Genomic DNA, 17,143 nt, shown 5'->3' with positions numbered 1-17,143 from the left:
TGCAGACGTAAACAGTCAGTAGGAACATGTTTCTCGTGATTATAAGTCTAGTGGCAGTGGCTGCCGCACAAGTCGCTTCGCCATATCCCCCATACGCCCCCCATAGCACAACCAAACAAGGCCAAACTTCGGGCCTCAACGATGGAGGTTTCCTATCTGGTTTCTCCGAGCAGATGGAGCAGCTCGGCCGCGACATGCAACACATGCAACTGGAACTCGCGAAGGTCACTCCTACCGTAGAGACCACGCAGACCCAATACATACTAACATACCAATTACCAGGATTCCATAAGGAAGACATCGAGGTGAAAATCAAGGAAGGCATGTTGATTGTGGAAGCTGTCCAGAGAAATGGCATGCGAACCAGGAGTCAGACCAATATGAGGAATTTGCCTGAATATGTGAACCGGAATGGTTCGTGGGCGTTTATTGGTGAGATACTGAGGATCGTGTTTCCGTTGAAGATTAACAATGAACAACCAAACATGAACTGGAGTAGAGGTCAAAATGTTGGTAATACCCAGGGTACAGGACAGGCTCCCGTTGGAAATGTAAATATGAATACGAATGAACCAAAAAAACATGCAATACAGTCAATGAACAATTAAATTTGGAATGACCGCGATCAATATTTATCTTCTGCTCTTCATTCAAATCCTAAAGGTATATTAAATATGATTTCTTTAACAAAAGTTGCACGTATATATAGTTTACGTATTCTGTTCAAATTGAGAATACTACAAATTAAACCTGCGTTACAGGTCATTTAACTAATAATTAGAATAGACACAAGCCACCTTTGACTCACTGGATCTACTGGTTGCATCGGTAAATCATCCCACTGAGTTTTTATACTGTGGATGATTTCTTAGCTTTACATTTTTTTTAGTTATACTTTGTTAATTTCTCTTCCGAAGTTTCGAAGACTTTGTAGCCTGTGCAGTCACAGGGCGGACTGAAAATTAAACGAAGTATCGCAAAAAAGTGTGTTAAGTAGTTTTACTTCAATACCAGCCCCTTTAGAATGTGGCGTAACAAACACGACATGAAGGTTCGTATCGTTTAATTACGAGGATTGTGATTGGTCGATAGACAAACGCGTGAGTCACATGTTAGTCCCTCGACCAATAACATTGAAACGACACGGACTTTCGTGTCCTCTTTTTAACCGACCTCAAAAAAAGGGAGAGGTACTCAATTCGATTGTATTTTTTGCCATATTCTAATGACCCAGGTTTTCTTTGTCGTTTGGATCTGGAGGTAGCTTTAAAGTACGTGACGTTTCCGAAATACCCGACGGCATTATCGTATAAACAAAAACGCGATATCTAAAGATACAATGTCATATGTCAATATTTGGTTTGTTTTATTAATCTTGTGTTGCCTTATCATAATTGCCTTCAATAATAAAAAAAATCCAAAAATTGTGACTCTTATTTCTTAGCCATTAAAGATCTCTTCTCATATTGAGGTGTCATTGGTTGTCCGTGATAAGTTTCTCGTATACGAGAGTCTAGATGATCAGGTACCTCCGTAATGTCTATTTCTGTTGCCAAGCAGGGTTGGTACAGGCACTATTGTGTTCTGATTTAGAGGACGGTTACAGAGGTGGTAAGGTTTTGATGGATCTAATTATGTAGCAAATAGTATTATTTTATCACTCAGTGTCTTGTGACATAATTCTTTGAAGTTATATAAAAAGGAAGCAATGATTATTACCATTCTTTAAAGTTTCAAGCTACGCTATCAACTTTTGCATATTGCATAGTTGTAAACGTTTTATAAATAAATCAATTGCTAAACTCATCAACAATTAATAAGCTGACAGTGTGTAGACGTCATATAGATAAATTAAAATCAATCAACCCTTAAGATATATTTTGTGCTATATTACCAAAATCTAGATACGTTGTGACCTGTAACCCCAAGACGGGGAACAAAACAATAACTAATTTGTTTACATCATAAAATATTCCCGAGTAATTATTTTCATTGGAGTTTCCGAGATATCAATAAAATTGACCTTTCTCCTCAATAATGAGTTGATATGGCCTCAGGCGCAACGGGCGATAATAGGTCCAAAACCAAAGTGTTTGTATCTAAGCCCTACATCAAATGTAGGTATTATCATATATTTCTATTTTATTTATATAAAATTCAAATTATGTAAGTAATTAGGTACCAGCTTAATTAAAATATATAAAACAATGTTATCACTGAAGAGCAAAGGTCAAATTCCGTGGTGAAATCCATAATAAAATCAAATTGATGACGTTTAACATCCGTCAGTATAAATACACTGAAATAATTGGACTGATGGCAGAATCAAACCTAAATCAGTAGAAAAATGTTCCTCGCGATACTGAGTTTGGCAGCAGTGGCTGTCGCTGCACCTCACAGCCCGCGACAGCATTTCGTTCAACCTTGGGGACAGCCCACGAATGTAAAGGATGCAACCTTGTAGGTAAAGCGTGGGCTGAGTCCCCTTATTTTGTTTCACCTTGGGATATCACTATGGAAGATTTTATACAGCATGTGCCGACGTATCACAAAGGAGCTACAGCGAAGGTCAAAGATGATAAGTGTGTAATATTGATTCCACTAACCGGCATCGAGGAGGGAGACATCGCGGTGAGGGCAACACAAAATTTCATGGCAATGAAAGCCATCTCATCAAACGAACTGAATGGAGTATATACATGTTTCTCACTTCCTAAAAATGTTGATTCGGCTGGCACCTGGACGTATCGCGACGGTGTTTTGAAGATTGTCTTACATTTAAAAGATTAAAGTCCATAATACCTTGCTGGGAAGATGTGAACGGAAACGAACTTCCGAAGAGTATATCAAAGTGTTATATTGACACCTATAGTACTGAAGATATATTTTTGCTTGAGTGTATGTTTCCTATAAGTGATGAACTTATCGATCATAAAAGCAGATTAATACAGTTAGTTTTGAAAGATGATCAAACCAATATGTCTTGCTAGGTAACAATATGGAATTTGTACAATACAATTTTGGTGTGCCACCACATTTTTTATGACGTTGAAGATAAAGACTTCAGTCTTAAAACACTTCATGTTGCAATTGATCTATATATACTTCAATAAATGGACAATAATTAACAAAGTTTGCTCACTCGCTAATGATTAAAGCAAGCTTTCATGTTCGGTTGGTAACCACTCCAAAATTATTCATAAAAATTAAAAACTCATAAACACGAGTGTAGTATTTTTAATTAATATTAACGTTACATTAATTTATGTATTGCTAATCGAATTGGAAAAATAATGGTAATCATAACAAGGAATAATAGGCACATCGTAAAATACGAAAGGGATTTTGTCCCCCATTTTTCCCTACAGTCAATTTATTTTCGACTTCGACTCGCCAAATATTTGGCACACAGTAATTGGTGTGTTCTGTGAAGGCTCTGACTTACTGAGAATGGAGTGGCGATAAACGGCTCAAATATTCTTGGAATGACGGTCAATAAATATTTTTTAGTAGGCAAGGATGGGAAATATTTAAAGATCCTCTACTATAACTATCATATTTCCGCGTAGGAGCGGTTATAGTATTGTTAGAATATAAGTACTTTTGCATTTGTGACACTTTTGCTAAAACACAGAGCGTTTGACATACCGGGGCAGTTCGTCTTTGACAAGTCGGATTTTAGTTGGTTGGTGAAATATAAGTGAAAGTATTTCTGTAGTCAGTAATATTTCTATTCATTTTAAATCAAAATTGCTTCAGTTACTAACACTATTGTATTTCAGCTTGAACTATTTCAAGCTAGTGTGCCCTAGAAATTACAACACTAAGGGCTTGTTTCACAAACTTCATGTAAATTTTAATTTACAGTTTTCGTGGTAAACAGCTAATATTGATAGTACATACTCATTTAATTACTATTCATTTGTGAGCATCGAGTGTGACTTTTGAATTTGGCCCGTTTATACATTGACATAAAGAGTAACTTCACTCTCATAGGGCAGTGAGACGGCAATCCAGATTGACTAGAGAAAAAACAGGCGCGGGACCAACGGCTTTGCACTCTTTGCGAGGTACGGGCGTACCACACCGCCAACTTCCCAACTCCGCGCTGCGATAATTATTGATTTTAAGACGGAAAAACAGAGTGACAGTTATGCTGGCCCAACATGAGATTAGAACCCAGGACCTCAGTGCGATAGTCATATTCGTACCACATACCCATAACAACTAAGCCATCGAAGCATTCAACAAATTATAATAAATTAATTCTAAAAATATATAGCATCACACCGTCTTCCCTTTACAGGGTTCGGCAGGACTTTTATCACACCCACATTTCGTGACTTATATTGGGTTCCAATATGTCGTTTGAGGCTCGAAGTAATAAGTCGTTTATGTCATTTACCAGGTATAGTTTTAGGCTCCGAGCTCACACTGAGCCAAACCTATATCACTGCCAACCCAGGGTCGAACAGGAGACCTCAACTCGACAGTCGTACTGAACCAAGCCATCACAGGCACCATTCGTTTGCTATTAAAACATATCGCTTCGCTTAGCTCATTGTGCGGTTACCCATAACTCCAGTTATTGGTGAAGACAAAGGAAATAATTTGACTGAAATTTGTTTGCAAACGAATACGAATGGGATTGTTAGCGAGATATAGAGGTACAAACAAGGCGGCTCCCCAACCGTTTAATGTAAATGATTCAAAATATATGCATAGGTGCAATATTGTCTCAGAAAATATTGGGTCCTTCAAGCGGAGCCAGAAGAAGCAAGTAAGTAGGCCGGCATAACTGTGCCGATCGTCCGAAAATGTTAATCTCTTGCCTCTCTTGACTTACTAAGGGTTTGCAATGAGGCCACTTAGCCATGTAATGATAAAAAATATGAAAATAGTTTAACTTATACTAGGTGTTTATATGACTATCCATTACTAAACAAAAACAAAATCGGTTGAGTACTTATTTATTAAAAATTCCCTCTAGAGATTTTATGACGCATAATGTCTCCTATTTCAAAAGTTGTAGCTAAGCCTCATTATGCCAGCATGTTAGGTTTAATAGGATAAGAATATGCTGGCATTAACTGGGCCCAATCCCAGGAACAAAAAAAAAAATGGTAAGAACAAAAAAATGTATAGGCAATTTGAAATTTTGGATGGGTTCAAATATGTGGATGACTGTACCTTCACACCTCACGTCATTCCGGAAAGGTGCCAACATCAATCGAATATTAATTTTGCAAGTCGACCCTCAACAGGGGAACAAAAGAGCGGGAACCATTCACGTGCCCTTTGAGGTCCAAAACCTTTGAAGATTTCTGTACGGCTTTGACGCATTTTGATTTTTCCTTATTCCTCGATTATGTTAATGGTGATTTGGGTGGAATTACCAGAATTACCTTTTTTATACGTTAGAAACTGACTGCCTCGGTGGTATGGTTACGGTATGAGTGCAGTGCTAAGGTCTCAGGTTCTATTCCCAGGTCAGGTAAAGTGATTTTGGGTGTTTCTACTTAGTATTAGCCCGTAGTCTGAAATTTATGCCCGATTTTGCGATAGCCTTGCACCATATCACTCCTCGGGATGGAATTCGCAGTAAAAATGGATGCACAAGTTTTGTGTCTCTGTTTACCCCTTCGGGGATAAAAGTCGTGAGTATGTGTGTTTTTGTTTAAAATTAACACAGGAACCGCTGTACCGATTTAGATGAATTTTGATGAACAATATACTAGTTCTTTCATAAAAATCGTTGACAATTTCAGACTCGTTTACCAAATAAGCTATTTACTCAAGTAATACAAGTTCAAATTAACGAAAAAACACTCATAATTAGAGACGAAACTTACGTCTTTCTTAATGCAAAGTTTAGAGTCGGAAGTAAGAACTTAAATAAAAATGAAAATAGTTAAACTGGCTGATGAAGGTAGTTAAAAATACTGTGGAATCAAGATGTAGGGTATACATATTTCGTACCTGGGTGCTAGTGACATGACATGGTCAGCGTTCAAGTATAGCGTGAGCACCAAAAAGAGGTATGGGGGATTTGGTTATTTTCGATGGCTTTTCGACGTGCGTATTCAATCCCATGATGTTACAGAGACAAGATTCCAGATAACGGTCTGATAATGAGTAGAGAAAACAGATATTTTGCTCGACCCGGGAATCGAACACTAGACCTCAAAACTGTCGTACCGTAGAACAACTACACCACCAAAGTAGTCCTTGGTATTTATTTATTTACACAGCACGTAGAGGTTCAATATATAATGATTTAGTTTACGTGGATGTTCGACTTTGAAAAATCGACTTTATCGACGAACACCTCAGTTCATTTCGTGACCACGAGTTCTGCAAAGCCTTTGAAATGTAGAGTAAAATTGAACCTTTTAGATATAATACATACAGTCCAGTTTTATTTCAAGATACATCGAGTAGAATTAAACCTTTTAAATCACTAATAATTCGTAACTAAAGTAGTTTATTTGAAGGTTCAATACCTATTTTTAAACATTAACTCATTTTATTTCGCAAAACGACAGCGCAATTAGTGAGACAACATAAAAGCAGGTTATAAAACTCGAAAAATATGCAATAACCTAAAATGGCTGTTGTGCAATTAACTTGGCAGATGCAAGTCTAGTTAATGCTAGATCTAGAATGCTTCAGTTAACGTACGAATTATGAGCTTTATGTGTCGCTGTTTTGGATGGAATTGGACAATTACTCTGGATTAAATAAAGCAATTGTAACAAAGTTGAACATAGCAATTTTGATATCTAATTTGTTTGTTAGTCATTGCCTGCGTCTTTGCCCGCGTGGTTTTTGATAAATAAAAATAAGCTCGGAGTTTTTTTTGCTTTTCTTCTTCAAGGAATCATTACTTTGATAGCTACTGAAAGTTTGGTAGGTAAGCTAGGCTAGGACTCATGTCTTCTTACCTGCCAGCCCGAGCTGGCTCCTTTTTGGTTTACGTACTTTTTGAATAATTTCATCCCTAATTAAAAACGTCAGTAGATATACAATAAGTTGAAATGTAATTTAGTAATACTAACTATTCTTATAACTTGTTTTGACGAACTATAAGTATAACGTTGTTCGAGTACGTGACAATTTTTTTTTATTAAAAGCAGTAAGAAATATCTTTTCTTGGGATTTAAATATTTGGCCTATTCTTTTGCGCCTTGCCGCTCAGTTTTCGTTTAATTCATAGCCAATAGTGTTAAAAATAAATTTTCGATCGGATTCTCAATCCATCCACTCTGCAGCTAGCTCGAAAATATAAATGTTCAAAATAAATTAGTGTTGCTATAAATAGTTTTAATGAAAACCTGCTGCAAGGAATCCGGCGGGAAAGTGCGAGATTTAAATTACGCTTTCTATTTGTGTTTGTTAAATCTCGCTAATCCTTAATCCGATGTTTCGTATTACAATCCCGGCTCCTTGAGGAACGGCGGGAGTCATGGGATGGCAGCGTGAATAAACAAACACGATATATTTCCAGTTAGAGACCAAGAAATATGATGCTTGCATAGCTGCGAAATTCTTACATACTTGAGTAATATAATAACAATATCAGCCCTGTATTATATACTGCCCCACTGCTGGGCACGGGCCTTCTCTATTGAGAGCGATTAGGCCTTAGTCTACCACGCTGGCCTAGTGCGGACTGGTGAACTTCACACTTTCTCAAAATGACTATAGAGAACTACACAGATATGCAGGTTTCCTCAAGATTTTTTTCTTCACCATTAAAGCAAGCGATGATTCATAAAGAAAACACACATGATTTTAGAAAAGTCAGAGGGTTTTGAACCTGCGGACATTCGTCTCGGCAGTCCAGTTGTAAGTAGTAGAAATAAAGGTTTACTAATTAATTGTTTTATGTCGCTATCAGTCTATGACTCGGTACACAGGGAGTAGATTCAGTGATTCAGTTTTTCTAGCGAAAAACACTTCAGCTAATCTGCGGAACGCTGTGTGTCCGACACTGACGAGATTATTCGTCTGTCTGACGAGAAACCATTAGCGTTACCTTGCCTCTTAAAAGACTTCTCAAAAATCTATCTTTCCTTACACAGCTTTTATTTCATTGGGTAATAACCACGTTCATACAAATTTCTAGTTTTTTTGTGTTTTTTTTGTAATGATAGTTTGGTGTTTATCTGGTTAACTAAAACGCACATCGCTCCTTTATTGTGGAAGGGGTAGGCAGAGGTGCACCTATGGCACTATATGTGTATGTTTTTCTATGATGTGGTTGGGGCGAGCCTATCGCCATATCGGGCATAAACTCCAGAATCTGGGTTGATACTAAAGCAGAAAAAACCCAATATCACTTTGTCCGACCTGAGAATTGAACCCAAGACCACTGCAGTCGTACCGTAATACAGCTACGCCACCGAAGCAGTTGAAGAGTCATAATATTATTTCAAATTTTTTCGCGTTTTGAGTTTTAACTATTCGAACCTTAGATTTGACGCGGTTTGGTACAATCTTTATTTTTAGCTTCGTGTCTATACAATGAAATAAATAAAATATTATATTGATTTAATAGAATGTTATATATTGTATCAGTAAACAAGGTTTGTCAAACTGCAAACTACCAGGGCGTAAGGAACTCAAAGAGAAATTTCAAATATAAATGCCGTTGCATTTACTTCGCAAACAGTACTCCAATAACGGTAATGGAATGGAGAAACAAAAAAGTCACGATCAATTTATGGAATTAAAGGGCTTTGGTAAGATTGAAAGTTGACGCGGCCGGTCCGGGATGATCCGTGGATTACCGCGGGATTAGGATCCCGGCCCCACGGGATCCCGGGCCCTCGCAATAAGAACTCTGCCGAGATTATAAGAAATGAATCAAACGCTCGCTTATATTGAATACAGTGATGTAGAGAGGTATGATGTGGATTGTTTTTTTCATAGAAAAATGGCTGTAATATTTATTTCTGCCGTTAAGCACTATTGTGCAAGTATTATTGCTTTTCTGTTCAAATTATATTCTAGCGAATGTAATATATCTATGAATTTAATAAGACTTAGGAACTGCTCCACAACTTTAGAGTGAATGCTGCTTGTCACATTTATACTAATATATAAAGCTGAAGAGTTTATTTCTTTGAACTTGTTAATCTCAAGACCTACTGAATCTTTTTTTTCACTGATAGGTAGTTACATTACTCATGAGTGCTATAGGCTTTATTTACGGAACGTTATTTCAAAATGCCTCATCTATTAGTAATACATCTTTACACTTCGGTTCCATTATATTAGTTGGTAGTTACTAAAGACAGTCCATTGATTCCTCACGTATTGAGACGAGTGAAAGGGTTGGCTTTGCGACGTGAAGTATTTCTATGTGTTGACGTATTTGTGTTTATTGAATTGATCAAAATAGATTCTGTTTGTTGAAATCTAATTTTATTATCCAAAATAGGAACGACGAATTAAAACAAGTTGATGTTCGAATTGATTTAACAATATCTTACTAATGTCATTGATGCTTGTTAAAATGTTTTGATGTTTGTTAAAAGTAAAGGCAAAAACAATTGAACGAATCGCATTTGGCATTTGGGTAGAGAATGTTCTGAATTAATGTTTTTGTTTTGGGGATTTGCTAAAATTATAAATAATGTTTTTATCAAATATTTAAATAGATAACGCTGGCGTCATAGTGTGTAAAGGTTTGTGGCAAGAAAGTCTTTTTAATCGCGTGAAGCTGCTAACACCTTCTAAGTAATAATTTTAATTTCATTTCTAATGTGAGATGTGATGTCCTACTGAAGTAGAATTGAAGGAGATGAGTCTCATACCTTTATAGACAGGTTATACAGTTTATAGGACCCATCATTGATAAGGTAGTCGCCTAATGTTATGGTAGATACTAGTGAAAACATTATACGACATAGGACTTATCTATTTAAATTGATATCACTTTTTAAACAAATAAAAAAACATGTCGTATTGAGAATATAGAGACACTAAGTTTCATACTTATTTAAAATTAGCTCTTTTTTCTGTGTTTTTTTCAAGCTCAAAAAAAATGTCGTTTAACAAAATTAGTCTTTAACCCGTCGATTTGTTCTATATAGTATTGTACTTTTGAAAACTCAGAAAAGTCGTTAAATGCAAGGCAACATCGTAGCAATCAACGAGTCACTTTCCGTTAATTTCTATGCAAAAAACCCTATTTAAAGCTATCAAAGTAGTTGTTGTTACCCAAGATTAAATAACACTCCAAAGTTTCATCATAATATAATCTTTCACTTTACACAGAAATTAATGGAGAGTTAATTAAAACTATCCGTTAAAAAGTAGTCTTGATTACTTAATTGTAAGTTTTATAGCAGTTCCAAAGAAACCTTCAGGCAGTTAGCTCGGCTTTAGTTTATCTTGATAGAAAATTGTTGTATTAATTCTGATTGTGTTATAATATAATAATAATAGCCCAGTATTATAAACTGTCCCACTGCTGGGCACGGGCTTCTTCTACTACAGAGAGGGATAAGGTCTTAGTCCACCACGCTGGCTTAGTGCGGATTGGTAGACTTCACACAATCTCAAAATTCCTATAGAGAATTTTTCAGGTACGCAGGTTTCCTCACGATGTTTTCCTTCACCGTTAAAGCAGCTATAATTAACGTGCGTTAATAATAATTAATTTTATACTTCTCGGAAGTCGCGAAAGTTGCCAGATGATACCTTTAAATTGAGTTAAGAAATCCCCAAGAAAAAGGGTTTTCGAGAAAAATCCCCAAAAGAAACTAGCTTGTCCGACTAATAACTGTTACTGATTTTCTATATATAAACAGTTCTTTTGACAACTAATTAGTTACTTTAGATTAGTAAATTTCTGTGCCCCAAAAGTTGTTCGAAATATTTTATGCCCTCAAATTTGGGGAAACATCCTGCACCTGGCAGTTGTGTCCTAAGATATGCAGTTCCTTAGTTTGCGTTCGACTTTGAACAAATAATCTTTTTCTAATATATATTGGGCGGAACGTAATTCTTTATGTCCATGTATGGTACTTCTATTTAATAAAATTTTACAATAAGGTAATTTTTTCGAAAAAACGGCACGAAGACCGGACGGGACGGCTCACGCCTTCCGTGTAAAACGTCTCAATATTGAACTACAGATGTAAGATCTGGCTAGACTGATTGCTGGCTTTATTTAAGGTAATGGGACGCTATCGTGTAATGATCAATATTTTTTAACGGTATATTTATATGCATTGATACAAGTATTATTTTAGTATAATTTTGGTAATTTTTTTTTTCACTCAGAACCCGCGAGCATAGCTTAGCATTAAAGGTGGTTACTCACCGACGCATGGGTTGTGGTTGACTACCGCGAAGATCCTGTCGCAGCGTTTCTTCATGTGGGTGTTTGGGCAGATGCAGCCAAAGAGTGGCGATAGACGTAGACCCGCCCAGGCTTCGCGACAGGCTTCCCTGAATCACAGCGAATTTATATTAATTTGCTATAATTATTAAAGTTGAAGGGGCAAGAAGGTTCTGGAGAGGTGGCCATGAAGTCTACCCATGCGGTGGCCAGATGACCTCATAAAAGTTGCTGGATGCGGGCCGCTTCCAATAGGGCGATCTGGTAATATTTGGGGAAAGGCCATGTTCAGCAGTGGACATCCTGTGGCTGATGATGATGATTAAGGTTGAATTTCGATTGCATAGTACGTTAATGAGAAAGTCCTTATATTTAAGGTTGAATTTTCAGCCGTTCTATTATACGAATGACTGTCCAATTCCAATTAGTTGCAATTAGTCGTATCGTTTGTACGACAATCACTAACTTTGTTTGCATATTATGCTTGTTTGTGCGATGATAGTTATCAAATTATTAAAAAATAAGCCTACATTTATATTTCATTTATTGTAGTTAATATTTCAACGTTTGTCGTCCATATTTTTTCTATTGATAAATAATAACGTAATTACTTTGTAATTGTTCATGTTTATATTTTAAACTGTAGTAACTGTAAATTTTGGGTAAATATTTAAATTAATCTACTTTAATTGTATTTCATATTGATAAATTAAATAAACTATTGCGAATTAAAATGCCAAGCCGAGGAATATATAAATTATTTCCATAGTTAGTTTGTTGACAATTCAGTTGAAATTGTAGTTGATTTATTAAGTTGCATTTATCTAGATTAATTAATTAAAGTTTCTACTACCGATCATCCATGCGACACTCTCCATCCCGAGCCTTGCAAGCATTCTTGAATCGGTCGAACAGCGCAGAGCATGCCTTCTCGTTATGACACACGCTCAGAGCATACGTGCATGTAGGTAGAGTTTCCACCGGGTACGGATCTTTTTCTGTAAACGTAATCTTTGGTTTAATATCCCTACTTTAATAGCGGCACATGTCATATTTGTCGAAAAATATGCGGCTTTTGCGAAGCAAGATTTTGTGTTATTTATGTAGTAAGTTGATGCTGGATTGGCTTAATAATGCAATATCGTCTCAAATACGCTAAGCGTGGGCATCAGGGTATTTTTAAACTTGTTCTGCTTACTGGTGGTAAGTAAAACTAAAGTAGTGTAACTTAATTTATATTGCTACTGTTTCTGGGAGGTTATCATTAGTACAACTTGATCGTTTTGTCATTGAATTATAAAAATCGAAGGAAAAACGACTTTTGTCAACGGACATACGATTCAGACTAAATATTTTTATTATGACACTAGTCTCTGAAATTTTTTTTTTTTTTAAAGGAATATTTCGCAAAAAGTAATGTGATGCAATCACTTACCCTTCTTCATGACGAAGACGCAAGGATGGTCAAACAAGAAGTCGCGGAAGGAGTTACACTCGGGATCAACGTTCGGTTCTCGACAGAGGCATGTCGGTTTAAAGAACGGAAACGCTTGCAGGGTCCTCAGAGCCGCCTGACACTTCGTCACAGTCACCGTAGAGCAAGCCACTGGAACAACAGAGATGGTTTAGTTTTGACCGGCGCACCAAATACGATTTTTGGAGCCATCATATTTTATAGAACAGATGCCGCCATTATTTAACTTGATTTAAGTATCCTAACCAAATAATATAATATTGACTAATACTTCTCCTGTGCGACGATAACATGATAGACACTTTGGAATTCTAGCTACTTCAACATTGCTATTAATATTAAAGCGAAAATTTTTCTTGATGTCGAGATGTTTGAAGTTTATCATTAAATTGATCATTCTGGAAACACATTAATATTTGTTAGAAATAAGTGCCTAGTAGGACTACTATACCAAAGAACTCAAGTAGACGCAACTGCGGGCAAAGGCAAGTATTAAAAGAAGCGGTGTCACGCGAATGACGTTACTAAATGTACTTTCTCAGAATCATTGATTAATTTGACAGAACCAGGCCTTAGACCTAATTCTGTTCAATATATTGGCTTTCGCTAGTTATTTTCCACTTAACACTTAGAACGTTGACCCCAATCGAAGGGTTGGCAAGGAAAAAGTCTAATACACTACGTCAATAACGTGTAAAAACCTTTGTAATTTGGCAGCGTGCTTTTTTCGACGGGAATGAGGTCTCATTCCGTCCTGGGCGTATCATTGTGTCTTCTGGTATATTCGATTAAGGGAATCATGGTTACTGATTAACTGTTTGATTTTCGTTCAATTTTGGAAAGGTTAGTGATTAAGATTTTGCTCATGGTTCTTCCGTAGACATCTGTAGAAATATAAGTTCTATATATTGGAAATGTACGTAGGACTTATATAAATTAAGAAAGGAATACAATATCGTATAATGTGCTATTGGTGTTATTTATAACTTGTACAAAATGAGACCCTGATCCCATACCCATACAGTATATTTCACAATAGTCCCGGATAAAGCATAGTAAAATAAAACGTTCGCGTCATTAGCTCGACGTCAACGTGACGAGGGTGCTGTTATCGACGGTAATGCTTAAAATTCCCTCCAAACACCCCTAATTTGCCTCTTGCTCTTTTGAGCCGTGAAATATGGACGGCAATTTGTCATTTCAAGATCTTTTTAAATGTTTGCCTCATTTATAATCTTTTAGTCGTAAACTACTTCAAGATAGTTTGTAAAGTAGAAGCTTTTCGTTTATTTATTAAGTGTCAAATACTAAGTCTGGAGTGGTAAAATAAATTCTCCCTATTGCCACTTCTTTTAAAGTTGTCAACCTAAAATACTTTTACATGGGCAGGGTTGACCATTTACCAAGATGATCAACATTTCCATTTGCGCATCTTTTGATATATGAAAATATTTGGTACTCGCATTTGTAAATGGAATATATTTTCTAGGTTATTCTAGAAGGAAGAATAAGAAACAAATACGGAATTGGGTCGTCGCATGTCCTCCGATCATTACAAGGTAGGCAGATTTTTTAATAAATCTATGACTTAGAAAACAATTATGGAGATACTTTTTCAAGTATGTATAGTGAAAGGTATAAAGTAATGGTCTGATAAATAAAAAAACCCCGGTGCGCTGTTTACGCATCGTTTTCGCAATTCAGCAGATTTGCATAAATCTAAAACTGATTTTGTACAGAGAGATCTTACTTATACAATTGTAAAAGCTTGTACAAATGTTTGAATATTTCTAACTTGACTGACATTTGGTACAAAGAAAGACCATATCCTACTTAACATAGAGATACTTCATGACCTAGATTCGAATATCGAACCTGCGACTACGTAGACATACTTCATCCACCCACTAGACATATTTGCACTAGCCCATTCGATCCATAAGAATGTCCACAAAATTGACCTACATTCCGAAGTTAAATATTTACATACAATAACTGTCTTCTTGAAGCGGAGATACCCTAATTGGGAATGAAACAGACTGCCGAGACACATGTCCGCAGGTTTGAAACCCAAGGGTACACACTTCTGACTTCTCTAAAGCTATGTGTGTATTCTTTGTGAAATATCGCTTTTTTGTAACTGTTAAGAAAACATCGAGGTGACCTGCATATCTGAGAAGTTTCCCATAATAATTTCGAGGGTATGTGAAGTTTACCAACCCGCACTAGGCCAGGTGGTGGACTGAGGCTAAACCCTCCCAGTAGTAGAGGAGGCCCGTACCCAGTGGGACAGATATAATACAAGGCTGATATTGTTTTATTTATTATATGAATGCATAAATGTTTCTGGACGTTGTTTTTGTTTTTGTGAATCTTACGTTCATGGCTATATCAGCGGCTTTCTTTATTTTGATAACTCGGTTGGAATGAAAATATTTTTCTGAGTATTAGTTTGTTATTACCATTATGGATTTTCGAGGGTCTTAAAATTTGGATTATTTTGGCGGTGTAGTTATATTACTTCGCAGTACGACCCGACTGAGGTCTGAGGTTGGAGTTCCGGGTCGGGCAACCTGTACGGGATTTTGTTCTTAGTATCAGCCCGTACTCTAGTATTTGTGAATGATAAGGCGTTAGGCTCGTCCCATATCACATAATGGGACAGAATACGGCGGAAAACATGCACTTGCGCTTCTGCCTAGCCTTTCAGGTATAAAAGGCGTGAGTATACATATAATATCTATAATCGAGATAGTTGTCATTAACCGAACTATTTGTGGCTTTGAGTTGTTTGAAAATGATTACGTCCATGTTTTACCCGTGGTTTTAGTAAAATGATCGGGTAAACTCGTGTTCATAGTTACAGCTATTTGAATGAATACATCTCTCTTGACCGAATTTTGGTCACGACCAATTACAGCGGAGATCAACCAGGTACGGGGGAGATATTATAGTGCACAAGTGTGTACGCAATTCACAGTCTCTATTCCTTCACTATTGGTACTGGGTAGAAAAATCCAATATCACTTTGCTTAACTCGGGAATCGAACTCAAGACATCAACGTCGTACAGTAATAACTACGCCACCGAGGCACTAATAGGAAAATAGTCTGGAAAACGGCAGCGACTTTTTTACGTCGCGTTTTTCAATTGCAAATATGCCCTTACATACATTAACCATTGGATAGCGAACAGTCCCGCGGGTTTAGTTTCATGCTTCGCGTAATACATTAAATTAATTACTTTATGCATGAAAACGAACACTGTAAGCCTTCATGAATTTTCATGGAGTCGACTAATTTTGTACGGGTCATGTTATGGTTTTCTTTGTAGTTTGTTTTGACTTGGCATTGTTTGTGAAGTGGGATAAGTTGTCTGGATGGTCTCGGTGGGATTTAAATTTAGAATGGGATAAGGTTGGAAAAATGGCCCAAATAATTTATTGAGAAATTCTAAGTTGTTGTTGTGTTGTCGATTCTGCGTATTACTATCCATTTAGATACAAAATAAACGCGGTAACAACTAGAAATACCTTCATATACACAAGTAACACAAACCAGATTCAACTGAAAGCTTTGAACTTTCATGTTCTTCAACTGAAAGTCTTATTTACAAGCTAAATCTAGAAAGAAAAATCTAATTAAGTTCATTTAATCATCCAGAACGCATTAAACTTCATTTCCTTAATGAAAACAGATCTTGAAATGTCTTAGCATTTCTGCTGGAAAATCTAGACAGAATACATTTCTAGGGCCGAATAAATCACCAGTGAGGATTTAAGATTAATCGAGGTTTGAATTTCGTTTTGGATTAGGACGTGGGTTTGGAACGTTAATCATGGAACCGATTTATACGAATTCTTGTTTAACTTGATCGACTTGGGTTGGAACTGTACTTTTGTGAGGGGAGATCATTTAAGCTGATGTTCTGAGAGTAAAATGGGAAAACGTATACTGACATTGTGATTCCAATACTTTCAATGATATTATAGATATTGTAATGATATTTTTTCAAATAATAAAGGAACAGGTTACTAAATGCTAAATGTTTCTCAGCTTTGTTTATCTGACAGCTTGCTGTTTTTTATCTGACAGCCAACTAGATTGAAGTTGTATCCCAATATTAGGCAATCACAACGGCCCTATGTCTATGCACTGTAAAGGCTGCTATGCGGTCAGTACTCAGAAATAGACTTGTTATCACAGCAATGCTCCGTTCTTAGATAAATAAATGAATGGGGTAAAGTATATACTTAGCTCTCCTATAAGTATCATAAATAATTATATTCAGTGAAGTATTATATAAGATAGTGACTT

The 17,143-nt window shown here is 36.5% G+C and overlaps 1 protein-coding gene across 1 annotated transcript in view; it reads right to left on the bottom strand.

Moving 5' to 3' along the window:
- Window positions 1-12,959, bottom strand: part of LOC115456022 — a gene marked incomplete at its 5' end in the record, with an annotated part of 42,245 nt that extends 29,286 nt beyond the window's left edge. The window contains 3 exon segments of the mRNA XM_030184866.2: window positions 11,336-11,463; window positions 12,207-12,351; window positions 12,789-12,959. Coding sequence (XP_030040726.2) covers window positions 11,336-11,463; window positions 12,207-12,351; window positions 12,789-12,959 — 444 coding nt within the window.
- Window positions 12,960-17,143: the final 4,184 nt, after the last annotated feature.

Source organism: Manduca sexta, chromosome 3 (genome assembly GCF_014839805.1).
Source record: "Manduca sexta isolate Smith_Timp_Sample1 chromosome 3, JHU_Msex_v1.0, whole genome shotgun sequence".
Classification (NCBI taxonomy): domain Eukaryota; kingdom Metazoa; phylum Arthropoda; class Insecta; order Lepidoptera; family Sphingidae; genus Manduca; species Manduca sexta.
The sequence above is the reverse complement of the archived record's forward strand: the minus strand, read 5'-3'. Positions and strand labels throughout refer to the sequence as shown.